General features: G+C 39.0%; 1 protein-coding gene across 1 annotated transcript in view; it reads left to right on the top strand.

The window, feature by feature from the left end:
- The window catches only part of LOC124712723 (cytosolic carboxypeptidase-like protein 5), a 179,641-nt gene that overhangs the window by 43,760 nt on the left and 108,316 nt on the right, over positions 1-27,565 (top strand). The window contains exons 4-5 of the mRNA XM_047242893.1: positions 2,555-2,700; positions 3,108-3,258. Coding sequence (XP_047098849.1) covers positions 2,555-2,700; positions 3,108-3,258 — 297 coding nt within the window. The remainder of the gene's footprint in view (positions 1-2,554; positions 2,701-3,107; positions 3,259-27,565) is intronic.

Raw genomic sequence — 27,565 nt, 5'->3', positions numbered from 1 at the left:
ATGCTATCTTCAGGAGACAGTAGTACATGATGCATAGCTCATAACTGTTCAAATGTTAATGTTTTCCTTCCCCACCTCACTCCCCACCCCCAAAAAAAGTAGGTAATCTGTGAAATTTTTCAACTTTCATCCTGTGAAAAAGTGTCTTGTCCATGTCAACCAAATGTCTGGCATGTTCAGCACATTTATTTTCATGGTAAAGGAAAGTCTTGGCGAAATATAAATAATTTAAGATGTAAAAGTAACCAATTACCATATAGTTCAGATGTTTATTCACTGATAGGCACATAAACAAGATTAGAGATATGACTAATTTAAACAGCCCCATTACCACCTGACAAGAGAGTTGTACCACAGATGGATACTATCTATATTATCAGCAAAGTAAAGGGCAGGGAACACTTAGCTTTCTATAAAATTTTCGTGGTATTAATTTCTTTTTCTTGAAGGTTCCAGCCTTCCTAAGGTTTTAATATTAGTTTTTCATCTTCCTGCAGATCAACATTAGCATTATTGTAAGTGTGCTAACTCAGAAAACATCCATTTCTGGGTGTGAGCTTTCCCAATATAAAAGCCAGATTTGCAAAATTCTGAAGTTGATCTGGAGACAGATTAAAAAAAGGAAGTAATATTAAAGTATTAAGAAGATTGGTCATATCCTCCTGTGCTAAAAAAATACTAAGGATCAGTATGGAACATCAAAAGTGGCACAATATCAATACATTTGTGTGAGGAGCCAATGCCATATATGCTATCAGTGATAACATATTATAGCATCACTGACATAAATGTCATCCTACCCAATGATTTTTTTTACATCCCATTCACTTGTGAAATTCTCTTACCCATGAATTTCTTATTCTAGATGCTAATCTCGAACAAGTGAGGTGGTGCAGTGGATTGGTTATCTCACTGAACTCTATTCAGGAGAGGTGATGTTCACCCTATCTTGTTGTCTGTATCTAATGAATGTGACGTTGACAAAATGTTAAATCCTAATATTTTTTCCTTCCTTCTACTCTTGATTACACTCTGCTTAACTTCCTCAGTTACGTAATTTCATAAATCACAACCATATCAATATGGAACACAAAGCTTCCAGCATTTATGGCAGTAATGAGAAAAGCTACATCAAATGTCAGGGAACATCGTCCTCTGCTGGAGCTGTAGAAATTGTGATTTGCTGTCACTGATGAAAAGTGTTTATAATTAGAACTTTTCCACTTCTCCTCCCTTTTACCTTGAAGTGTGTGTGGTGTTAATGGTGGTAGTGATACACCGATTAGTTTACGAATCTGCAAATGTAGTACATACTACTAAATCAGAGAAGCATATGACATTTATATGGGCATGTTGCCATTAAGTCATTCCAGAACAACTGAGTCTCCTACAAAATTCCCAAAATTGTGTTGTTGTGTAGTGGTACAATGGGAAAATGTGTTTTCTGAAATTTCATTTTTGTGAAGTGTGCAAAAAGCAGATACAGGGTGCTTGCCTCCCCTCTCCATGGAGGGGGAGAAACGTGGTGGCTTTAAGTATAGGCATTGAACCACACAAAACTGGGTTGCACTGATATAACTAGGTGGCTGTGTTGGCACTAGAAGGAAGTGATTATGGTTGGATTTGAGCCTTTTCACTCACAGTAAATAGCCAGCATCAGTGTGACATGGTGAAAGATACAAGAAATGAACTCAATCACTGCTCTGTTGTCATCTGTGTTCCTGGCTGTATTGTCAGAAATGTTCCTGACTTCTCAAGTTAAGTATCACTCTCACTGCAGACCATTGTAGTAGTGCCAGGTTCTGTCTTCTTAAAAAAGTCTTGGTGTTATTTGGTGGCTGGTCACTATTGAATTTGAGATCCTTTGCCTGGAGGACCATTCCTGCTAATGTCACTGCTGTTGCATGTCAACTCGCAGATGCCATGCTGCTGCCTGGAGTTCCCACTGTGTGGACCCAGCAGCTCAGTCCATACAGGCTAGGCTAGGCTGCAATTCATGACATGCAAGTCAGGCATGGCTTACTATAGCAATTGAGAGAGAACCAAAATACGAGGGTTGGAACTTTAATATATTTATTTACAGCTCATAAAAAATAGATACTTCTTTCAAAGTTTTACTGACCTTCAAAGTAGTCACCAGCATTGCTTATAACCCATTGCCAGTGATGTGGAAGTTGTAGGATACTCTTAGCAGTGCCAGTTGTGTGACAGTTCGAGTGGCGCAGTCTATTGCCCAACTTCCTGTTACTAAGCTTCTAAATGCACTCCTCACTCCTGTTTTGCTGTTTTATCTCCCCATAATGGACATTTACATTTATTACGATCTAATCCAATTTCCTAATTTTAAGGTTGAATTATTTTATTTGGTCAGTGCTTTACAAATATTGTATCTCAATTTGTACAAAAATTGGTTACCTGTTCCATGTAAATGTAATGAGACTACTGTAAGTGGCCAAATAGTCTAATTGCTGAAAGGAAAAAAAGTCATGGTCATTTCTTGTTACAGTTACTTCATACAATTGATTGAGACATATCATGTGAATGTCTGTTACAGGAGGAGCACCATTTGCAGTTGTGAAACTCAATATTGTGAATTTGAACAAACAGTCAAAGATGTACAGCCAGGGTATGGCACCAGTTTATCGAATAGTTCCTGGACGGAATAGCTGGGATAGAATTAAGGAGAAGCCTACTTTTGTTGTAAGTGTGTACTTTTTGAAAAAAATTCTTTTCGTGATAGCTCAAAAATTAGAGAATACAAATAAAATAATAGAGTGACTTATGTTTCATTTGCTTTTATGTAATGACAAGGATAGTGTCAATTTCCTTTATGTTGATGCATATCGTTATTAATTTAAAATGTGTTTTAGTTGTGCAAGTGGTAGTGGTTGTGAAAACCATGTATTAATTTTTACACAGTCCATTGTATAGTCTGCAATAGCTTTGAGAAGCACCAGATGTTATCTATAACAGTAGGTTTCCACCTTTCAAGATAAGCAGCTTTAGGCAAAAAATGGGAAACAATAAAACTAATATTGAGTTAGCTTGTGGTTGTTGTTTGTGTTATAGGTAAACTGATATAGATCTATTTAATTTTCATGTTTCAGATCGAGGATAATACATTTATATTAAGTTTCAAGTATCGAACTCTGGAAAATCTACGTTCCATAACATATTTTGCATTTACATACCCATACTCCTATACGGATTTGCAGAATATGTTATGCTCTCTGGACACAAAATTTAAATTATCAGAAGGTACGTTCTAATACAGGTGTTAAAACTGTACACTTGTGTCATTTATTATAATATTACCAGGATATTGTATGTAGCTGTTTTAAAGTGAAACAGAAAGTGAATACCAAAACATAATCAGAATGAAACTATTCTGCATTTAAGTTTGCCATACATTTTAGACATATTCACTGAAATAATTTATATTGTAATAGTTTTGGTATTTTCTATTAGTATGCTGCAGTTGATGATGTTTTTAGCAGTATTAAATAAAAAAGTTATTCATAAATGTATTGTGTACTTTGTATTTTCTACTGGTACCCTGTTAATAGACTAGATAATAGGATGTGCTTTGCAACAAGCATAATCTTGAACCTCTCCACTGCTAGAGTTTTTTTATGCCACATAACTGGGATATGTGCCTCAGATGTTCTTTCATTTAAAACAATGGCAGATATGCACCATATTTTGACATCAAACTGAGTTGTCATCGTCAGGTGCACTGGTGAAATGTTGCCTATGCTGCGGTGGTGGACCCATCCCTTTCGGTCAGTTCCTCCTGACCCGGGGTGCTGGTGACTTTTTTGAACACTCCCCAATTCCTAAACCTCGCCAGTCCTTTTCCTTTATCCTTATTCCATCCCCTTAAGCATTTCTTCCAGAAGAAGGAGAAACTGGCTCCGAAAGATTTCACATGTGCTTAACTTTTATCTATGTTTTCTCTTGCCCCTGCCTGGGTGAGTAGATTTTTGATCCATCCAATTACATTATGTTTTCCAAAATTAATTATATTCACTGATGTAACATCTCCACACTTGGCTAAATTCTTATTCTAATTGATGGTATCCAAGAAAGCTTTCCTTATGTATTGTTAGGAACTAGAATTAAGGTTCATTGGAAACAAAATGCGAAGAGAATTCTCATCTTAAACACTGACAACAGAAAGAGAGATGCAGATAAGAAGCTGACATATTTTTGAAGAGTCTAGGAGTCACTCATGAGACAGCCATACCCCTTCCCAAGAACAAAATGATATTGTTAACTGGTCTTCACTGTTTGAAACTAACCAATTTCTTGGGAGATAGGATCTCTACAGCTGTATATTTTATTAAAAGATCATATACAAAGGCTTTGCATGAGACAAAGGTGGAAGAAATGTGAGCAGAAAGAAACTAGTTCTTTGCCATTTTGAAAGGATAGAAGAAGATACAGTTTAATATCATGTTATAATCAATGAAGAGTTGTGTATAAGCTCATATTGGATAAGGATGAGATAGAAAATAAACCATTCACTGTTCGGCAGTATCATTCCAGTATTCAGTGAATGGGGAGACTTGCTCCACCCACGTATGAGTTCAATGTTTCACCACACTAGAACTTTAAGCAGATACATGGTACAGTAATGAAACATACATCTTCATTACAAAGTCTTGACATAACTTTGTAGAGGTTATTAAAAAGAAATTTTAACATATTACTTATTTCAAAATCGATTATCAAAGAATAATAGTATAAGGTAAGACATGTTATTTTCAGTTGCGAAAATATTCAAAAGACTCTAAAAGACTGATACACTTGTGGTTGCTTACATGAGCAGGATCAAGAGAAATGCAATAGTCTCACTTATTTGCTAGAACACAATGAAATAGGTGTTTGGTCCACATATTCATCAATAGTCAGCAAACCACTTTGTGTGCAGTCGAGGGTAATTTGGATACCACTTCCATTTCCCTCATTTCTTATTCAGTTTGTGAATAGTACACTGGAAGAACAGCTATTGGTAAGCTTCTGCATGAGCTGGAATTTCTAGTGGTTTCTCTGTTATGATTGTTTCATGTCTGGGTATAAATAATATGTTGCTTGGTTCTTCTTGGAACATGTGTTTCCAGGTAAAGTGGCAGATGGAGTGAGTTGAAAAGGATCATAAGAAGTGCTAGCAGATTATTTGGTGTTGAAACCAACAGTTATTTATGAGACATAATTTTAAATGTTACTAACACCGATGAGTCTCATTACTCTTGAGGAAACTGAGCATAAGAAAGTACTGCTGTTTCTTCCAGGTGGAAAAGCAACACTCTCGAATTTGGTTTTCCATAGCACATTGTGAGGCAACTGTTAAAATCAGTCATGTTCTATTGAGTAGAATGGTCTGCCAGTGAATACTCAAGGAGTACTTGGTCACAGTTTGCCAATGGCATACATACATGCGGTCATGCCCATATAAAAATTATTCCATTGGTTACACCAAAGCTGATATATGACATAGCTCCTTTAGTAGGTGGCATTACACTTGATAGGAAAGACAGTAGTAGTAGTAGTAGCAGCAGCATCAGTAGTAGTAGTAGTAATAGCAGCATAAAGATGACATAGGCCAGGTTGTTCCATTGTGGATTTTAAATTTAGAAACCTTAAGTAAGATTCAGTGATAATAGATGATACAAAATATTCAAGCATCCTTGTGCCGTTCCTACTCCCAGCAACATGCCTTGTGAATCATAGCAATTTGAATGATCCAGATATAAGACTTATCCCATGCACCTGCTTTGCATTTCATACACCATTCCTGTCATTGGTTTACCATGTCCCATCAAAGCAGGGCCTTTTGTGAAAGCAGCTGTACAGTTATCAACTCTGCTGCAACCATAGCACAACTTTTTATGGGAGAGCTAAATAACCAATAACCTGTCCATCCATAAAAATTATTACTCCCTAGTTGTAGTGTAGGTTGCAAAGCTGCTGTAAAAATTGATCAAGTGAAGTGGGGTCACTTGATGGCAGAGCATGCTCCTCAACACACAATCATTAGTTTCTGTTCTGTCAGTTACTGTTTTATAGTACTACTACCTACCACCCTGTTTTAATAAACTTATCTTTGAAGGGGAACATAAATGCGTGGTGAGATTTACCTAAATTGATTTTGGCCCATCAGTTTATTGTATAGAGACCAACCACATACTTCTGCAAAACAAGCCCTATTTTTTTTTATTGCAAGTTTATAAAGTTCTTGGCAGGCTTGTTAACTGCAATATTAATAGATTACTGTACTGTAGATGGAGTTGATTTTTATTAAATGAGCTTGTCAACACAAGGAATTACTTTGAAATTTAATAGTTTATCCACCAAAACACAACCCTGTTGCAGTGGCTCTAGATATCTCGGCAACTAGCAGGCAGCCAAATTCATGAAAGCTAACTCAGTCCCTTGCAGTATGTAAATAAATGACCAAACTGTTAATTGTACAATATGTATCACCATACCTGTTTATAAAAAACTTAATAGTTCCTCTGTGATGTCACCTGTGGAATAATTCTAAGTCAGTGTGTAAATTTGGCTCATGAAAAATCAAAGTTAAAACACTTGTACTAGTGGCCACTTGCCACCCAGAAATCAAATTACCCACAAACTACTGAGCGAGGTGGCGCAGTGGTTAGCACACTGGACTCGCATTCGGGAGGACGATGGTTCAATCCCGTCTCCGGCCATCCTGATTTAGGTTTTCTGTGATTTCCCTAAATCGTTTCAGGCAAATGCCGGGATGGTTCCTTTGAAAGGGCACGGCCGATTTCCTTCCCAATCCTTCCCTAACCCGAGCTTGCGCTCCGTCTCTAATGACCTCGTTGTCGACGGGCACCACCACCACCACCACCCACAAACTTTACAATAATGCCTTCTGTAGATGGAGTCTGACGTTCCCTTTGGCTATTACACTAATTTATTGACCTTTGCAAATCGATCTTCATTCAGTGCAAACTTAATATAGCAGGTAGCCTGACACTCTGTTGAGTTAGAATGTATAATGTACAGTGGATTCTTGTTGCCAGTTGTGGTCTCTCTGCTGTTTTATAGCCACTATAAACTATCACTCTCAGGCAGGCAGATGCCTTGCCGCCTTATGTCATCACTTTCCTATGTCGTAAGTCTTTTCTGTCGCCTGCGCGTGACACTGAGACTGGCAGCATGCCTAATTTCTCTAAAGGTTGACTTCTCAACCATTAATAACCTCCCACAATTGAACAACACTGCCACCATGACCTTCTGCTTGCTTGCACTCACCTTAGAAGCCACAATGCTGGAAACTCAGTTCCAGGCTTGTAGAATTTGGATATTCAAGTGTACAATTATATTACAATACTGGCTTGCTTCTGCACCTTTCCCTCAGTAGATTTCATTCTGTGCTGTCAAAATCATCTTTACACACACACACACACACACACACACACACAATTGTCCTTATTTTACTGTCTGTTTCTAATTCACTGTTTGGTTTAATCCTTTCAAGGTCTTTTTATGATTTCTGTAAGCTTTAATTTAAATTTTGAATTGACCTTCTAACTGTTTCCACCAGTCAGCAGGCTTCTTCGAAACATTCTCTCGCTTGGGCCTCTCGTCAACACAGCAACAAAAATTGACCTGTGTGCCACCATATAGTGTAATGTCATTCACATAAAATTAAGAAACATTTTGCTACCATATGGTGTTATCATTCATCATTAACCTAAAATTAAGAAATGTTTTCTTCACCTCTCAAATGAAGCATGATCGTTACAAGAGTGCCTCAGTATTTTTGTCTAAATGCCAAGTCCTCAATGTTTTCATTCCCCTGAGTCTCAACACACCTGTCCAGCTTACTATGCTTTAACATCACTATTTCTATCAGCTTGCTTCCTATTGGCTACTGCTATTGTCTGTTTTGTACTATGCTGTTCTGGTGCAGTGATGTGCATTACATATTAATAAAACAGCTCTAGAACCAATCAGCTAACATTAATAAAATGATTTTCTTAAAAAATGGTGCTCAAACACTGATCAGAAGTGAAATTGCACAAATTCCTTTACTGGTCTTGTACAGATATGATTTTGTTTATATAGAATGAAGCGGTGAGTGAAAATTTGTACCAATGCCAGGAATTGATCCCTTGAAACTTCTCCGACGTGGGTCTCTCATCCCTGCAGTTTTGTGAACTGCTGTGCCAAGGAGGCTTAGTGGCTAATGCTCCTGCCTAGTAAGCAGTAGACCCGGGTTCGATTCCCAGCTTGGGGCAAATTTTCACTCACTACTTCAGTCTATATTTGTAAAAACATATCAGAAAGATATAAAACAATATTAATTGAAGTGCCAAAGAAACTGGTATAGACATACTTATTCAAATACAGAGATATGTAAACACGCAGAATACAGCGTTGTGGTCGGCAACGCCTATATAAGACAACAAGTGTCTGGCACAGTTGTTAGATCAATTACTGCTGCTACAATGGCAGGTTATGAAGATTTAACTGAGTTTGAACGTGGTATTATAGTCAATGCACGAGCGATGATACACAGCAACTCCGAGGTAGTGATGAAAAGGGGATTTTCCCATACAAACATTTTATGAGTGTACCATGAATATCAGGAATCCAGTAAAACATCAAATCTCCAACATTACTGCAGCCAGAAAAAGATTCTGCAAGAACAGGACCAACGATAACTGAAGAGAATCTTTCAGTGTGACGGAAGTGCAACCCTTCCCCAAATTGTTGCAGATTTCAATACTGGGCCATCAACAAGTGTCAGCAAGCAAACCATTCAATGAAGTATCATCAATATGGGCTTTCAGAGCTGAATGCCCATTCATGTACCCATCACTTCATGACACAAAGCTTTCCGCCTGGCCTGGGCCCGTCAACACCGATGTTGGACTGTTGATGACTGGAAACAAGTTGCCTTGCCGGACGAGGTTTGTTTCAGATTGTATTGAGTGGATGGACGTGTACGGGTATGGAGACAACCTCATGAATCCATGGACCCTGTAGGTCAGCAGGGGACTGTTCAAGCTGGTGGAGACACTGTAATGGTGTGGGGTGTATGAAGTTGGTGTGATGTGGGTTCCCTGATACATCTAGATATGCCTCTGACAGGTGACACATACGTAAGCATCCTTTCTGATCACCTGCATCCATTCCTGTGCATTGTGCATTCCGACGGACTTGGGCAATTCCAGTAGGACAATGCAACACTCCATACTTCTAGAATTGCTACAGAGTGGCTCCAGGAACACTCTTCTTAGTTTAAACATTTCCACTAGTCACCAAACTCCCTAGACATGAACATTATTGAGCGTATCTGGGATGCCTTGCAATGTGCTGTTCAGAAGAGATCTCCAACCGCTCGTGTTGTTGTTGTGGTCTTCAGTCCTGAGACTGGTTTGATGCAGCTCTCCATGCTACTCTATCCTGTGCAAGCTTCATCACCTCCCAGTACCTACTGCAGCGTACATCCTTCCGAATCTGCTTAGTGTATTCATCTCTTGGTCTCCCTCTACGATTTTTACCCTCCACGCTGCCCTCCAGTACCAAATTGGTGATCCCTTGATGCCTCAGAACATATCCTACCAACCGATCCCTTCTTCTAGTCAAGTTGTGCCACAAGCTCCTCTTCTCCCCAATTCTATTCAATACTTCCTCATTAGTTATGTGATCTACCCATCTAATCTTCAGCATTTTTCTGTGGCACCACATTTCGAAAGCTTCTATTCTCTTCTTGTCTAAACTATTTATCATCCACGTTTCACTTCCATACATGGCTACACTCCATACAAATACTTTCAGAAACAACTTCCTAACATTTAAATCTATACTCAATGTTAACAAATTTTTCTTCTTCAGAAACACTTTCCTTGCCATTGTCAGTCTACATTTTATATCCTCTTTACTTCGACCATCATCAGTTATTTTGCTCCCCAAATAGCAAAACTCCTTTACTACTTTAAGTGTCTCATTTCCTAATCTAATTCCCTCAGCATCACCCGACTTAATTCGACTACATTCCATTATCCTCGTTTTGCTTTTGTTGATGTTCATCTTATACCCTCCTTTCAAGACACTGTTCATTCTGTTCAACTGCTCTTCCAAGTCCTTTGCTGTCTCTGACAGAATTACAATGTCATCGGCAAACCTCAAAGTTTTTATTTCTTCTCCATGGATTTTAATACCTACTCCGAACTTTTCTTTTGTTTACTTTATTGCTTGTTCAGTATACAGATTGAATAACATTGGGGATAGTCTACAACCCTGTCTCACTCCCTTCCGAACCACTGCTTTCCTTTCATACCCCTAGACTCTTATAACTGCCATCTGCTTTCTGTACAAATGGTAAATAGCCTTTTGCTCCCTGTATTTTACCCCAGCCACCTTCAGAATCTGAAAGAGAGTATTCCAGTCAACATTGTCAAAAGCTTTCTCTAAGTCTACAAATACTAGAAATGTAGGTTTGCCTATCCTTAATCTTTCTTCTAAGATAAGTCGTAGGGTCAGTATTGCCTCACGTGTTCCAACATTTCTACGGAATCCAAACTGATCTTCCCCGAGGTCGGCTTCTGCCAGTTTTTCCATTCGTCTGTAAAGAATTCGCATTATTAGTTTGCAGCTGTGACTTATTAAACTGATAGTTCGGTAATTTTCACATCTGTCAACACCTGCTTTCTTTGGGATTGGGATTATTATATTCTTCTTGAAGTCTGAGGGTATTTCGCCTGTCTCATACATCTTGCTCACCAGATGGTAGAGTTTTGTCATGACTGGCTCTCCCAAGACTGTCAGTAGTTCTAATGGAATGTTCTCTACTCCGAGGGGCCTTGTTTCGACTCATGTCTTTCAGTTTCTCTGTCAAACTCTTCACACAGTATCATATCTCCCATTTCATCTTCATCTACATCCTCTTCCATTTCCATAATACTGTCCTCAAGTACACCGCCCTTGTATAGACCCTCTATATACTCCTTCCACCTTTCTGCTTTCCCTTCTTTGCCTAGAACTGGGTTTCCATCAAAGCTCTTGATATTCATGCAAGTGGTTCTCCTTTCTCCAAAGGTCTCTTTAAGTTTCCTGTAGGCAGTATCTATCTTACCCCTAGCGAGATAAGCGTCTACATCCTTACATTTGTCCTCTAGCCATTCCTGCTTAGCCATTTTGCACTTCCTGTCGATATCATTTTTGAGATGTTTATATTCCACTTTGCCTGCTTCATTTACTGCATTTTTATATTTGCTCCTTTAATCAATTAAATTCAATATTTCTTCTGTTACCCAAGGATTTCTACTAGCCCTCGTCTTTTTACCTACTTGATCCTCTGCTGCCTTCACTATTTCATCTCTCAAAGCTACCCATTCTTCTTCTACTGTATTTCTGTCCCCCATTCCTGTCAATTGTTCTCTTATGCTCTCCCTGAAACTTTGTACAACCTCTGGTTCTTTCAGTTTATCCAGGTCCCATCTCCTTAAATTCCCACCTTTTTTAAGTTTCTTCAGTTTTATTCTACAGTTCATAACCAATAGATTGTGGTCAGAGTCCACATCTGTCCCTGGAATTGTCTTACAACTTAAAACCTGGTTCCTAAAACTCTGTCTTACCATTATATAATCTATCTGATACCTTTTAGTATCTCCAGGGTTCTTCCATGTATACAACCTTCTTTCATGATTCTTAAACCAAGTGTTAGCTATGATTAAGTTATGCTCTGTGCAAAATTCTACCAGGCGGCTTCCTCTTTCATTTCTTAGCCCCAGTTCATATTCACCTACTTCTCTCCCTTTTCCTACTCTTGAATTCCAGTCACCCATGACTATTAAATTTTCATCTCCCTTCACTACCTGAATAATTTCTTTTATCTCATCATACATTTCATCAATTTCTTCGTCATCTGCAGAGCTAGTTGGCATATAAACTTTTACTACTGTAGTAGGTGTGGGCTTCATGTCTATCTTGGCCACAATAATGCGTTCACTATGCTGTTTGTAGTAGCTTACCCGTACACCTATTTTTTTTTCATTATTAAACCTACTCTTACATTACCCCTATTTGATTTTGTATTTATAACCCTGTATTCATCTGACCAGAAGTCTTGTTCCTCCTGCCACCGAACTTCACTAATTCCCACTATATCTAACTTTAACCCACCCATTTCCCTTCTTAAATTTTCTGACCTACCTGCCCAATTAAGGGATCTGACATTCCACGCTCTGATCCATAGAATGCCAGTTTTCTTTTTCCTGATAACAACGCCCTCTTGAGTAGTCCCCGCCCGGAGATCCGAATGGGGGACTATTTTACATCCGGAATATTTTACCCAAGAGGACGCCATCATCATTTAATCATACAGTAAAGCTGCATGCCCTCGGGAAAAATTACGGCTGTAGTTTCCCCTTGCTTTCAGGCTTTCGCAGTACCAGAACAGCAAGGCCATTTTGGTTAGTGTTACAATGCCAGATCAGTCAATCATCCAGACTGTTGCCCCTGTAACTACTGAAAAGGCTGCTGCCCCTCTTCTGGAACCACGCGTTTGTCTGGCCTCTCAACAGATACCCCTCTATTGTGGTTGCACCTACGGTTATGGCTATCTGTATTGTTGAGGCACGCAAGCCTCCCCACCAACGGCAAGGTTCATGGTTCATGGGGGGGAAACCCCTCGTACTCTTATGAATTTGTGAACAGCCTTGTAGTCGACTCCATGCCAAGTCATGTTGTAGCACTTCTTCGTGCTCGCGGGGTCCCTACATGATATTAGGCAGGTGTACAAGTTTCTTTATCTCTTCAGTGTATATATAAAATGAATTGCTTTTCATAAAACATTACATTAATGTGTATATTCTATTGCTAACCTAAGACATTTGCTGCTTAAGACATAAGTAATCTACAATTTTCAATAGTAAGTAATGATGTAGGTGTACATAAACACGGTGTCAGCATTGCGTGCTGTGGCATGTGCGTTAAATGTTTGTAAGTTTGATTTGGTGGAATTTCCACCCATTCATGCATGGTAAGGGCTGCATCTCTACCCCTTTGAAGATGTATTGGTACCTGATACCTATACCGCTTCTTAGCTACTGGTGTAGCTGCTCCAGCTGTGAAGTACCATAATCACTCTTAAATCGTGTGCCAGATTGCATTCAGTAGAATAGCACCCCTGTCAGTTTCCTATACTGGAAATACCACAGTCCCATTTATGTGCAAAGACATCCTGTCCAACAGTATTTCTAAAGGAAATCACTACAAAAGTTTTCTAAGCTGGGCTGCAAGCTCACAGCTCACATTGTGTTTTAAGTGTTCTATATTCAGCATTCTTCACTGGAAATCTTTAATAAACTTAAACCCACACTCAGGAGTTCCCCAGTATCTGTTTGCATTGCTTGCAGTACCAGTCCAAGCTACTCAGAACAGTATTCTCCATGCTGAAATTACTCTTGAAAATTTTCAGATCTGCTTAAACTAAACACAGGTGTTCGTTCTGGAATCTCTCCATACTTGTCATCTGGGCTGCACACCACCACACCAAACACTAGCCTTTTTAAACTGCGCAAGTGAAAACTGTTGTTCCAATACACACTTAGTCCCACAATCCTCCTAGCATCAATATAATATCCTTTACTCTGCTTTCAGCTCCTCCTCTGCTTTAGTTCCCATCCATACCCCTTTTACCATCTTGTTTCTTGTCCATATCTCCAAATAGGTTCAAATTATCTTTGCTCCACTTTAGCGAAATTTATAGTGGTACCACAACCATCCACATGATTCTGTCAGCAGTCTCTCCTTGGGGTCACATTTTACTAGAAATAATGAAGGATGAGTTCGGGGAACGGAAATATCTTACTACGCAAAATCACATCCTGAATGTGTCAGTATGGAGGATTATGATATTATCTCAATGTCTGTGAATAAGATTATGATATCCAAATACTAGATTAATCTTAAAATGGAAGAAAACAGAGGAGATCAAGAATTTTGCATTTCTAGAACTCACGGATGGTCCACAGTTAGGGACCAAACTAGATGAACTGTACACTATTGGTAAAGTAAAATTTTTAACAATGGTCTGTGAGTCCTCATTGGCAAACAGTATTTCAAAGGCACAAAAGATATTGTAGATCAGATCTTGGGAAAGAATAAGTAGTAAGACACAGGCATCTCAGCCGGCTGAAGTGGCCGTGCGGTTAAAGGCGCTGCAGTCTGGAACCGCAAGACCGCTACGGTCGCAGGTTCGAATCCTGCCTCGGGCATGGATGTTTGTGATGTCCTTAGGTTAGTTAGGTTTAACTAGTTCTAAGTTCTAGGGGACTAATGACCTCAGCAGTTGAGTCCCATAGTGCTCAGAGCCATTTGAACAGGCATCTCATTTGGGAGGAGTGCAGTAGAAATCCCTATCTGACCATCTAGATTCATGTTTTCTGTGGTTTCCCTAAATTGCTTAAGGTAAGTAATGGGATCATCACTTTCCTTTACCATCTGTCCACAAACCAAGCTTGTGCTCTATCTCTGATGACATTATCATTGAGGGAATGTTAATCACTGATCTTCTTTGAAAGAATAAGACTGCCACATGACTGGATAATGCAACTAGGAGTGCACAAGAAGTAACTGAAAATTGAAAATCTGCTATAGGATTTTTACTTAAATCACACAAAGCAGATTTCACAAAACACTGAGAAGTGACTAATTATTTTTCAATAACTGTAGCAGAGTGTATGGCATTCATTTCATCAATATGTCTTCTGTATTTATGGCTAGAAATAAAAATGAAAGAAATATTTACACCTATTAAAGCAAATATTAACTTTTTCTTTGAGGCAATTTACCTGTACTGTGCGATTGTAAGGCTTGCGTAAGTAGTACAGCCATGTGGTGATTTTGCCTGTGAAGTTTGGAGGACTTCCGAACATCTGATTATGTATGCTCTTTTGGGATGCTGATTACAAATGAAATTGCCACCTCATTTTTTCTCACAGAAATATAAAACAAAACTGTAAACAACACAGAAGTCAGTTTTTTGCTAAAACTCTAAAATGATGAATTTTTTAGTATTCCTAAATTGAACAAGAGTGTATTCCCTATGATTTTGATTCTGTTAACTTTGTTTATGCATTGCATCTTACAGTTACGGAAATTATAGTAGCTTGTGACTCATCATTTGATATTATTGATTAAGTTATAATTTTTATTACTTCTTCCATCTTACTAGACTGGTTTTTCTTTCAACGGTGTATTTGTTTCCTTATGCACTATTAATAACTATAAGAAAATAAGAAGCTGTGTAATAGAAATAAGGAACTGGAAGAAGCCGGCACCCACGATTCCCCAGAATCACTTCTTAAATCTACGAGGGCAGTTCAATAAGTAATGCAACACATTTTTTTTCTGAAACAGGGATTGTTTTATTCAGCATTGAAATACACCAGGTTATTCACCAATCTTTTAGCTACACAACACTATTTTTCAACGTAATCTCCATTCAATGCTACGGCCTTACGCCACCTTGAAATGAGGGCCTGTATGCCTGCACGGTACCATTCCACTGGTCGATGTCGGAGCCAACGTGGTACTGCATCAATAACTTCTTCATCATCCGCGTAGTGCCTCCCACGGATTGCGTCCTTCATTGGGCCAAACATATGGAAATCGGACGGTGCGAGATCGGGGCTGTAGGGTGCATGAGGAAGAACAGTCCACTGAAGTTTTGTGAGCTCCTCTCGGGTGCGAAGACTTGTGTGAGGTCTTGCGTTGTCATGAAGAAGGAGAAGTTCGTTCAGATTTTTGTGCCTACGAACACGCTGAAGTCGTTTCTTCAAGAGTAGCACAATACACTTCAGAGTTGATCGTTTGACCATGGGGGAGGACATCGAACAGAATAACCCCCTTCAGCGTCCCAGAAGACTATAACCATGACTTTACCGGCTGAGGGTATGGCTTTAAACTTTTTCTTGGAAGGGGAGTGGGTGTGGCGGCACTCCATTGATTGCCGTTTTGTTTCAGGTTCGAAGTGATGAACCCATGTTTCATCGCCTGTAACAATCTTTGACAAGAAATTGTCACCCTCAGCCACATGACGAGCAAGCAATTCCGCACAGATGATTCTCCTTTGCTCTTTATGGTGTTCGGTTAGACAACGAGGGACCCAGAGGGAACAAACCTTTGAATATCCCAACTGGTGAACAATTGTGACAGCACTACCAACAGAGATGTCAAGTTGAGCACTGAGTTGTTTGATGGTGATCCGTCGATCATCTCGAACGAGTGTGTTCGCACGCTCCGCCATTGCAGGAGTCACAGCTGTGCACGGCCAGCCCGCACGCGGGAGATCAGACAGTCTTGCTTGACCTTGCGGCGATAATGACACACGCTTTGCCCAACGACTCACCGTGCTTTTGTCCACTGCCAGATCACCGTAGACATTCTGCAAGCGCCTATGAATATTTGAGATGCCCTGGTTTTCCGCCAAAAGAAACTCGATCACTGCCCGTTGTTTGCAACGCACATCCGTTACAGACGCCATTTTAACAGCTCCGTACAGCACTGCCACCTGTCGGAAGTCAATGAAACTATACGAGACGAAGCGGGAATGTTTGAAAATATTCCACAAGAAATTTCCGATTTTTTCAACCAAAATTGGCCAAGAAAAAAAAATGTGTTGCATTACTTATTGAACTGCCCTCGTACATGAAATGTTGTAATTCTTCAGTTTCTCATGATGTACTTGTTGATCGAATAGTCCGCAGGTGTACTGCCGATTCTTAGTATCCAACAGACACAACATTTGGTGATCAGACACGTCACCATCATCAGGCGTGCATACGAACTCAGCTCCTGGGGATGTTTGACTGATGTATATCCCCTCCCCCTGTGAGCCATTCCCTCTGCTCCCATTTCAGATGCAGAAAGTCTGCCCCAGGAACTGGAACACCTCAAAAACATTACTCAGAATGGCAGATTAAGAATGCTCCTCACACCACCACTACAGTACAATCTGTGAAGTTAGAAGAAGTCACTGAGGAAGAGAGAGCCACAGGCTTTATACACTAGTGCACTATCGGGAAAAGTCAGGCACATACTGAACAAGCATTTGAGTAAGAACTGTATTTTGACCACCCAATAAAACACAGGCATTGTTGGGGAGCATCAAAGATTACCTCGATTTGTGGAAGGCCAGGGTATATCAGATTCTGTGCCATTGTGGAAAGGGATATACTGAACAAACAGTGCGCATCATCAAAGATCGATGCTGAGAACACCTGTGGCTGACTGATGTATTCCAATGAGTTGGTGGTCGCAGAGCACTGTTTGTCAGATGATTATGTGATGGAACATGAACGTGCCAGGATTTTAGCTCAGGCTTTGAAATACTGGGACAGTGTCATTAGAGAAGCCATCAAAATTCACAACAGGAACGTTCTCATCAACCAGGACTGCGGCTATAATCTTAACAGGGCTTGGGAATGAGCACCGGGTCTAATTAAGAAGACACTCAGCAAACACAATAATTTGGCAGCCAGGGTGGGCATAGCAACTACAACAACTGTCACAGACACCAGTGCAATCACCTCCACGTCTGCCAAGGTAATGGCTCACAAAGAGGGAGGGATTTAAGTCGGCCACACATTCCCAGGAGTCAGTTCATCAGTGTAAATGATGATGGTAACATGTCTGATTGCTGAAATATTATGCCCATTGGACCCATGAACTGTCAGTGCACCCAAGGGTTGACTGAAAAGTAATGCCTCCATCTTCGTAACTCTTCAACAGTTGGCAGCATTGGTATGCTGCAGGTACTGGCTTGTTTCGTAGCCTCTTCTCTACAGCTCCAGTTGGTGGGAAGCTTTAGCATTGAACAGTTGTGTTGTTACAGTGTTAAGTATGGGACCCTGTGCAGACGGTCAGTCAATGCGATTTAAGCAACATGCAGTCATTGAATTCTTGAAAGCAGAAGGTGTCACCCCAAAGGAGATTCATCAGAGAAAGAAAGCAGTTTATGATGACTGTGTTGATGTGAGTACTGTGCATCATTGGACGAGTAAGTTTAAAGATGTCGAGGTGGGACCATCTGACCTGCATGACAAACAAAGAGTTGGACATCCTGTGACAGCAACCATCGTGTTTCACAAGCAAAATGTCAACAGATTGATTCAGGACAATCATCGTATCACTCAGAGAGAAACTGCAAGCACAATCGGCATTTCACAAGAACTTGTGGCTCACATTTTTGCTTTGCTTGGCTATCGGAAGATCCGTGCATGACGGGTACCCTGGATGCTGACTCCTGAAATGAAAGCGCAAAGACTTGAAATTTGCCAGCAACTCCTCTCGCGTTACGAGAATGAAAGTGACACCTTTCTCCATTCAATTGTGACAGGAGACAAAACGTGGGTACACCATTATGACAGAACTTTGAGACTGTGGTTGCGAAAACAGTGTGTCAGCTTCTTCTGTGATGGCTGCAGAAAACTTGTTCATCATTGGCAGAAATGTATCCAATTGGCTGGTGATTAAGTGGAAAAGTGAATATCGGTAATTAAAGATCACATTCTAAGGATTATTTCTGCATTTGATTTATTAAAATATTCCCATCCAAACCCAATTAATGAAGGTGGAGGCATTACTTTTCATTCAACCTCGCACATGAAATGTTGAAGAATGTTTTTTACTATAGCCCCTGAGGCTTGGGAGTGCAAAGCAATGATTTGTGTGAGTCTGCCATTGGATGTTTTCTTCCATTCTCATTACTCCAGTAATTTTTCATGTTCCACTCAATGTTACAGTAAATTGCGATGAGCCATAGGTTCAGTCAGAAGACTTGAGGCAATATCATCCATAATTTTGTTAGTATAAAGCATAAGCAAAAATGTTTATCTGTTTAGTTTATAGTGTCCTTTTCAAGATCATGATTTTTAATTGTGGGCAGTGCAGCGCAAATTTGGATCCTTTTACAAAGTGTTGATGAACATCTACTTTCTCTGATAGGAGAAATGTGAAGTTATGTCTTACCTACTTTTAAAGTACAAGAACGGTATATGTTTGACATTTGTGTTGTTGATTGGATTTAGATGATGATATAAAAATAAGAGGGATTTTACCTCTCAGCGAAGTTTTGCACACCTGTAGAAATTAACTGACTTTTATTTTTCGTGTTGGCTAGGAAATTTCCTGAGAGATAGTAGCTATTATTTTCCCACCAAAAGTTATTTCCAAAGTAATGCTTTTATCTGTTCTTCTAGTTCATTCAGTGTTTTTGGAAGTATTGTCAGAATATCCATAAAAACAATTAACACTTCTGATTTGGCTTTCACATATGCAGCATATCTATCACAAATTGATTGAAATGGAAGGCGCTACCTTTCACACAACTTTAAGCAGCAACAACACACTATCAATCACAAATTTAGTATGCTCCAAATTTATATCATTTAGTGATTTGAACACTTTATGTTGAAGAGAGGCAGTACATTTCCATGCCCCATTTTTGTGAAATAAGGACAAAGGATATGGACAAAGCACATATGTCATGCATTTTTCCACATCTTTTCCATACTCTTTACCTAATGTACTCTCTGGAGTAGGGTAGGTGAGCTGATCGGAACCAGTCTGTCCCATATTTTATACCATTACCCATAATGGCAAGGTGTTCAGTCTGTCACTCCTTTTGAATTTTAAAATCTGGAGATCTCCACTGACATGTTCCATACACTACAAGCCCTCTTCCCAGAACTAGCCCATTCATTGAACACCAGGCAATGAATGAATGTCGTGTGACTAGGGCCTCCCGTCAGGTAGACCGTTCACTGGGTACACGTCTTTCGATTTGACGCCACTTCGGCGACTTGCGCATCGATGAGGATGAAATGATGATGATTAGAACAACACAACACCCAGTCCCTAAGCGGAGAAAATCTCCGGCCCAGCCGGGTATCGAACCCGGGCCCTTAGGTTTGACATTCTGTCACGCTGACCATTAAGCTACCGGGGGCAGACAAGACCAAGAAATGTCAACCAGGAGAAAAAAAATTCTTGTAGCTGCAAATTTTTGAAATGATAGGAATGTCATAACAATAAACTAAAAATCCTGATCAGTGTGGCGAGGGAGTCATGTAAAGGTAACTTTTTAGGTTTGCCTTGAATATCACAAAAACCACAGCTTGTAGCAGAAATGTTTTCCAGTTCAGAGTTAAACTACATTGAATTTCCTACAAAAAAAATTTCTTATTCACTTTTCTTTAGGACAAAGTTTCCGTGTTACAGGGGATGGAAAAATAGCAGATTACTAAAAATTCATTTCAATAATATAAAATTAATGTTTATCATAAAATGAAGTGGGTTAAGAACAAATATTACTTGTGTGTACTGCATCTAAGTGTAGCAGAACTGCATTAAGGGATAAATTGTAGTCTACAGTTCTAGTGGTGTAACAGGATGGGAAGGAAAATAGGCTAGGGAAAATAGGTTTCCAGATTATGGTCATGCTGTTCCCTCCTTCATAGGTCTGCAAAATGAGAAGCGAGCAGGCAGTTCCCCTTTTTTTTTTTACCACACTGTGTCACAAAAAAGCAAATACAGGATATTTCACAAAGTTATACCGACCCTTCTGCAACTCACCTTATGAATCAGAGGCAACGCACTGTGCAGGCACTATGGCAGGAAGGGAGAGAAGGGAGGAGGTTGGGGGGGGGGGTGTATTTTCCACGAAGTGTGTTAACACAACATTGAGTACAAATAAGAGTTCTAATAATAAAAAACACAAGAAAGACATAGGGTCAGATTCTAAGTAAATCTCTGCGTACTGTTCCATGCTGCTACAGGGGAAATTAATTCTTAATTATGGTGTATGGCAGTTGTGGCATTCTTGCAGGAGAAGTAACTTCCTCCACCATAAGTGCTGCTCATGTTTCAGTTTACAGGTAGACTATGCCTCCCTAGCAGTTCCTCTCCAGTTCTCTTATGTAAGGAGACAAAATAACTTCATTGAACTAGTGTTCTATATAGTGTTGTTCTCAGTTTATTGAGTGAGTATTTGTTTGCAATTGGTAAGTGAGCTTTAATGTAAAATATCTTTCTATAAACAATGGCTGGGAAGTGCTTAACTTGTAAGTGTGGTGGTGGAAAATAGAATGGATTGGTAAATGTGGCATCTTGCAGCTGTCTGCCATTGACAGCATATTGTAAACATATGTTGTAGCTGTGTTGTTGTCACTTGGTGGTGAATTAATGAATGACTGGAAAGTTACTGCATTTCTCTTACCATTAATTGTGTTAGTTCTAGAGTGCATAAATTTCTTCCGTTCAGAAATTACTGGTACTTGTAGAGTGGGGTGCACTGTGTGGAGCCACTACTACACGTCCACAGCATATCTTCCAAGGTTGGTGTCAATAGGTCTGATGGAATATGACTGATTATGGTTAAATCTAGAACAGTAATCCATAGTAATGAATTGTTTGACTTAAGTTGAAATATCAGAAGTTCTGTAACACCTAGGTGACACACTTTTGTTACAAAGGGACCCAGTTTAAGCCTCTAGGCATCTTCAGATGCCGGAAGAGCTGAGGCTGGGATGATGGATTTCATACCCTCAAGCTGCAAGCAGTATTTCAACCATTAATAGTGTATTCAATGAAATAAACAATGTTGAATTCATATTGACAACATGTTACACTTGGGATAGGCTCTTCAGTACGATTGATAGTTGGCAGTTCCAGCTGTTGAGCTTTTTTACATAATAGCCCATTTAACATCTGCAAATAAATACTTACTTAATAAACTGAAAATAACTTCACTATATTTGTAGAACAGTGTTCAGATTTTAGTAATTTGTATCTGTATTCCGTCTAGTGTTAACGCACTTTGCAGAAAATAAACACTTTACCTCCCCTGGAGGTGTCTGCACACTGCCAGTAATTCATAAGGTGAGCTGTGGCATGGTTAGCAGAACTTTGTGAAAAGCCTGCTGTTACTTCATCAAAATTCCAAGGTTATGGTTTTACTTAATTTAGTATAGAATGGTGTTACCTGAAAATCACAGTTTTCAATTTATAAGCGAAAGAAAAAAGAAAAGGAAAAACAGAATTTCTTTTGCGTATTTGCCTTTTTTTAAATATCTATGGGGAAATTTTATCCTCTCGAAGTAGAAACTCATATTGACCACTCCAAAAATGTAAACTAGCAAAATTTTTTGGGTGAAATGTTTATTTTGTTGTATATTATTTCTTTTACCTTTTTGTATTTCACACAGTCTGAAACTATATTTGTTCTTCAAGTGACTTTCATCATAAGAAAGTACTTTTACATATGCTTCAGTTGTCCCAAATTCATTTGTCTATGCCCTGGTAGATTAAAACTGTGTGCTGGACCAAGATTCAAACTTGGGACCTTTACCTTTTGCGGGCAACTGCTCTGCCATCTGAGCCACGCAAGCGTGACTCACAACCCATCCTCACAGCTTTACATCCGCCAGTAACTCATCTCCTACCTTCCAAACTTCACAGAAGCTCTCGTGTGAGACTTATAGAACTAGCACTACTGGAAGAAAGGATATTGCAGACACATGGCTTTTTCCGCTGCAGAGTGAAAATTCATTCTGGAAATATCTAACAATTATTTTTATGGTTCTTCTTCAGGGCTTAAAAATTACTTATGTAAGCCCTTAATATAAAACCCCAAATTATCTTGCTTTTATTATTTTGACAGAAACTTAAAATCCCAAGTATACTGGGCCAACTTAAGGACCGACCTTCAGAAAAATAAAAGTCTGCTCATATCCATTTCAGCACTGGTAGCTAAGTGTTCAGCCACTAGAGAGCATTCTGTCCTACATTTCTGCCTGGCTGCCACTAAATATCATCCTTACTGTGTGCAGCTTTGGATACTCGACAACAAAATGTGCGCTTTCAGCTTCTATCCTGTATTGTTGTTGAGGCATTGCTTTCAAAAAAAGGATGACTATATTGCTCCAGAGTTTGGCGTTGGATTTAGCAGCTCAGGAAATGAAGAAGAATATGGTGTTACTTCATTAAAGTCTGAAAGTAATGACAGTTTGTCAGTTGAGTGACAATTAGTGCTCACCAGTAGTATGATATAAATACATCCACTGTGCCCCTGCTAGCTCCTCCAAGATTTATGTTCACTGTTGAGCTGCAAAAGCTCTCTAGATTTATGTTCACAGAAAACTGTTGTGAAGTAGATGGTTAGATTTCATAGCTATGCAGAAACTAAAGAAAGTTACTTCAAGTTTCAGGATATTTTAGTCCAATTCCAGTCATGAGTATACTTGGGATTTTGTTATTGGTGATCTTCAAAATTTTGCAACTCCTTATTTTGAGTTTTAAAAGCTATCTTATATGTCTTTGTGTAATATTTTATTGTTGGATGCTTTTTGTTAGTAAACAATTTTTTTACTGTAATTTGAAAAAAAAAATCATTATGTTAAGGGGTTAAAATAAATACAGGCAGGTTCTGGTTAGAATACCAACAGCAGAAAGGGTAATGACCACCACTCACTGTATACCTGAGGCATTAAACTTAGAACTTAGCTTGTTTTGAGCTAACACACACACACACACACACACACACACACACACAGAGAGAGAGAGAGAGAGAGAGAGAGAGAGAGAGAGAGAGAGAGATGGGTGGGGGGAGGGGAAGTGTTAGCTCAAGAGTAGGACATTTCTGAAGCTTACCTGGAAATTCAATCTTTGTTCAAATGGCTGGCTGTTATTCAGCATCTCTTTGCGGTGAGTTATTGTCTTGACTATTTCTACATATTTACAGGATTAATAAATCAGTGTTAAAATTAGCTGCAATATACAAAAAAAAGCTTTCTCGTTGAAAGTAATAGTCCTGCCTAAAGAAGTTATTAACTGGTACCTTAGAATTGGCATGCTTCCTTCTATAAAATCCTCAGGCAAATTTGAAAGGTACTCTAAAAACAAAGGCATGTAGTGCCAGAATATTGAGAAATTACTTGTAAGAACTGTATAGAGGATATGTTGAGGTGCAGATAGGCACAACAAAAAGACTGCTGTACATTTAAGCTTTCTGCCAAAACACCTAATGTAGAAAACACACACACACATTCTTGCAAGCTCAACTCATGCACACATGACTACTGTCTCTGCCTCAGCAACCACAGATAATAGTCATGTGAATGTGAGTTGTGATTGTGTGTGTGTGTGTGTGTGTGTGTGTGTGTGTGTGTGTTTCTTTAGAAGAAAGCCTTTTGGATGGAAGCTCAAATGTATAGCAGTCTCTTTTTTTATGCCTGTCTGCGACTCAGCATCTTTTCTATATGGTAGATTGCAATCTACCCTTTTCATAATGTTGTCATTATTTCATCCTGGATTTTCCATTGTTTGAAAAAACAATTAAGGCTGTGCAGGATGTATTGTTCATGAGTGCGTAGAAGGTACACAGTATTATTGTGTTATTGTTAAGAGTGTTATCCCATTCAAGTGAAGAACTGCATCTGAAAATAGTAATCGATAACATGATAGTAAAAGTTATACAAAAGTGGATTAATTATCTGAAGATGTCCTAGACAGTGTATGAAAATTGAAAAAGTAATAATAGCTAGAGAAAATAAAGTGACTCAGAAGTGACCTGAAGGCTATAATAAATTATTCTATTATTTATAAAGTAATATTGGCACTCATCTAGTACTTTGAAAACATTTTAAAAAATCTATTTGGCGTGTGCAAAGACCAGTACATACCCTTTCTCTAACCATAAATCCTGTTATTGACTACCCAAGTATCCAAAAAGATTAAATGGTGGCATAATTTTCCCAAAGTAAGAAAGCCTCCTTTTGACAATGGTTTTAAGAGCACTAGCATAATCAGATGAGAAATGCTGAAGGAGTTATAAATATAAAGTCAGCTTGTGAAATCATGGAAAAACTGAGTTGTGATGATTGAACTAGGATCTGAATGTAATACTCCTTGAATATTAACTCATTGTTGTACCTCTGTAAGAAGTGTTCAAATAAAAAGATACAAAACATCATAACAACCAAACCAGTTAATATGTATCTACACATCTCAAGGCCACACAAAGTTAATGACCATGTTCAAGTGGGAGCATCCTCCATACAGCCCAGACACATCGCCCTGCGATGTCCATGTGTTTGGTCCACCAAAAAACATCTCAAAGGGAAGCACTTTAACTTGGATGATGAACTGAAGGCACAGAGGAAGACTTAACTCATGTCACAGCCACATGAATTCTGACAACAGGGAACTCTTCGGGTCGTGAAGCAGTGGGGTAGTTGCTCTCTCAGGTCTCTGGTGATTACTTTTGAATAAAGACTTTAGTTAAACACACATGTTGTTTTGTACCTTTTCTTTTGATCATCCTTCATATATTACCTTGTTTGACACAAAGAAATTGATAAATATGGGTCATATATGTTAATTGTGTTTTTGAAAGAAGCTGCTGAAAGAAAAAGTGTGAGAGTGGAAGGTGACATGGTAGTAATATGTTATGTGATAATGGGTAGTCTTATCTTCATCAATTCCAGTGAAAACGTTACCTGCTGTGGACATTCAAAAAATTACTTTTGTGTGTTTTGTGGTCTTCATACCAAAACCGACAAGGTGGCATAATGGCTAGCACACTGGATTTGCATTTGGGAGGACAAAGGTTAAAATGCCTGTTCAGCCATCCAGATTTATATTTTCTGTGATTTCCCAAAATCAGTTGATGCAAATGCCACGATGCTACCTTTGAGAGGGCATGGCCAACTTCCTTCCCCATCCTTTTCTAATTCAATTTCAGCTCTGTCTCTAACAGCTTCACATTCCTCTTCCTTCCTTCAGACCAGATCTGAACACTGGTTTGACGCAGGTCCCCACACTAGTCTGTCTTGTAAAAACCTCTTCATTTCTGCATAACTACTACAATCTACATCCATTTGATACTACTTGGTATTATCAAGGCTTGGTTTTCCTCTACAACTTTTATCCCCCATACTTCTCTCCATTGCCAGATTGATAATTTCTAAATGCCTCAGTATGTGTACTATCAACTAATTCTTTTGTCTTGTGTCATTAATTTTTTTTCTCCCTAATTCAGTTCAATATCACCTAATCAGTTTTCTGATCTACCCATCGAATCTTCAGGATTTTTCTGTAGCACCACATTTCAAAAGCATCTATTCTCTCTCTCCTTTTTTACGAACTGTTTATCGTATGTGTTTCATTTTCATACACACTCCTGACAAATTTCTTTAGAAAATACTTCCTAACATTTTAATTTCTATGTGATGTTCTTGTTTTCAGAAACACTTTTCTTGCTGTTGCCAGTCTGCATTTTATTTCCTCTGTATTTTGGCTGTTCTCAGTTATTTTGCTACCCAAATAACAAAACTCATCTACTGCAGCGAGTGTCTCCTCTCCTAATCTAATTCCCTCAGCATCACCTGATTTAATTCAACTAAATTCCATTACCCTTTTTTTAAATTTTGCTGATGATCATTTTATAATCTATTTGCAGGACAGTTATTTGCTCCCTCTGACAGAATTAATGTCATTGGCAAACCTCAGAAGTTTTAATTTCTTTTCTCTAAACCTTAATTCCGTTCTCATATTTAGCCTTGGTTTCCTGGATAGCTTGCTCTCCTCCCCCTCCCCCTCCCTCTCCCTCCCCCCCTCCCTCCCTCTTCCTTCCTTTCCATGCCCTTTGACTCCTATAGCTGTAGGTAGTGTTGGTTCTGTACATGCTGTAGACAACCTCTGTTCCCTGTATTTTATCCCTGTTACCTTCAGAATTTCAGCGAGTGTATTCCAGTCAACATTATTGAAAGGCTTTTTAAATCTACCGATGCTGGTAAGTTAGGTTTGATTTTCTTCAGTCTATCTTCTAAAATAAGTCAATAGATCATTATTGCATTGCACAATTTTAACTGATGATTTGGTAATATTCAAACCTGTCAGCATACATAAAACCATTACCTGTTTTGGAATCAGAATTTTTACGTTCTTTGAAGTCTGTTGGCATTTTGCTTGTATCATATGTCATGCATAACTAGTGGATTAGTTTTGTCGTGGATAACTGTCCCAAGAATCTCAATAATTCTGAGGGAATATTGTTTATCCAGAGGCATTGTTTTGATTTGAATCCTTCAGTGCCATGGAAAATACTTCTGGGGTATTGCATCCCCCATTTCATCTGCTTCTTGCACCCATTCCACAGTGCTGTCTTCCAGTTTGTTTTCTTTGTATAGCCCCTATGTATATTTGTTCCACCGTTCAGCTTTTCCTTCTTTACTTATTATTGACATCATATAACTACTTTTATTTCCTCCAAAAGTTTCTCTAATTTTGCTGCAGGCAGCATCGGTCTTTCCCATAGTCATGTATGCTTCTACAGCATTGCATTTTTCCTCTAGTCATTCCTGTTTGGCATTTTACAATTCCTGCCTATCTCATTTTTTAGATGGCTGTACTCTCTTTTGGTTCTTCAGTTTTATATTTTCTCCATTTGTCACATAAATTCCTTATATTGTGCACTATCCTAGGATTTCTACTGGACCATGTCTCTTCGCCTGTA

The sequence above is a fragment of the Schistocerca piceifrons genome, chromosome 1 (assembly GCF_021461385.2).
Source record: "Schistocerca piceifrons isolate TAMUIC-IGC-003096 chromosome 1, iqSchPice1.1, whole genome shotgun sequence".
In the NCBI taxonomy this organism is placed as follows: Eukaryota; Metazoa; Arthropoda; class Insecta; order Orthoptera; family Acrididae; genus Schistocerca; species Schistocerca piceifrons.
Note: the sequence above shows the minus strand (reverse complement) of the source record. Positions and strands in the feature narration are given on the sequence as shown.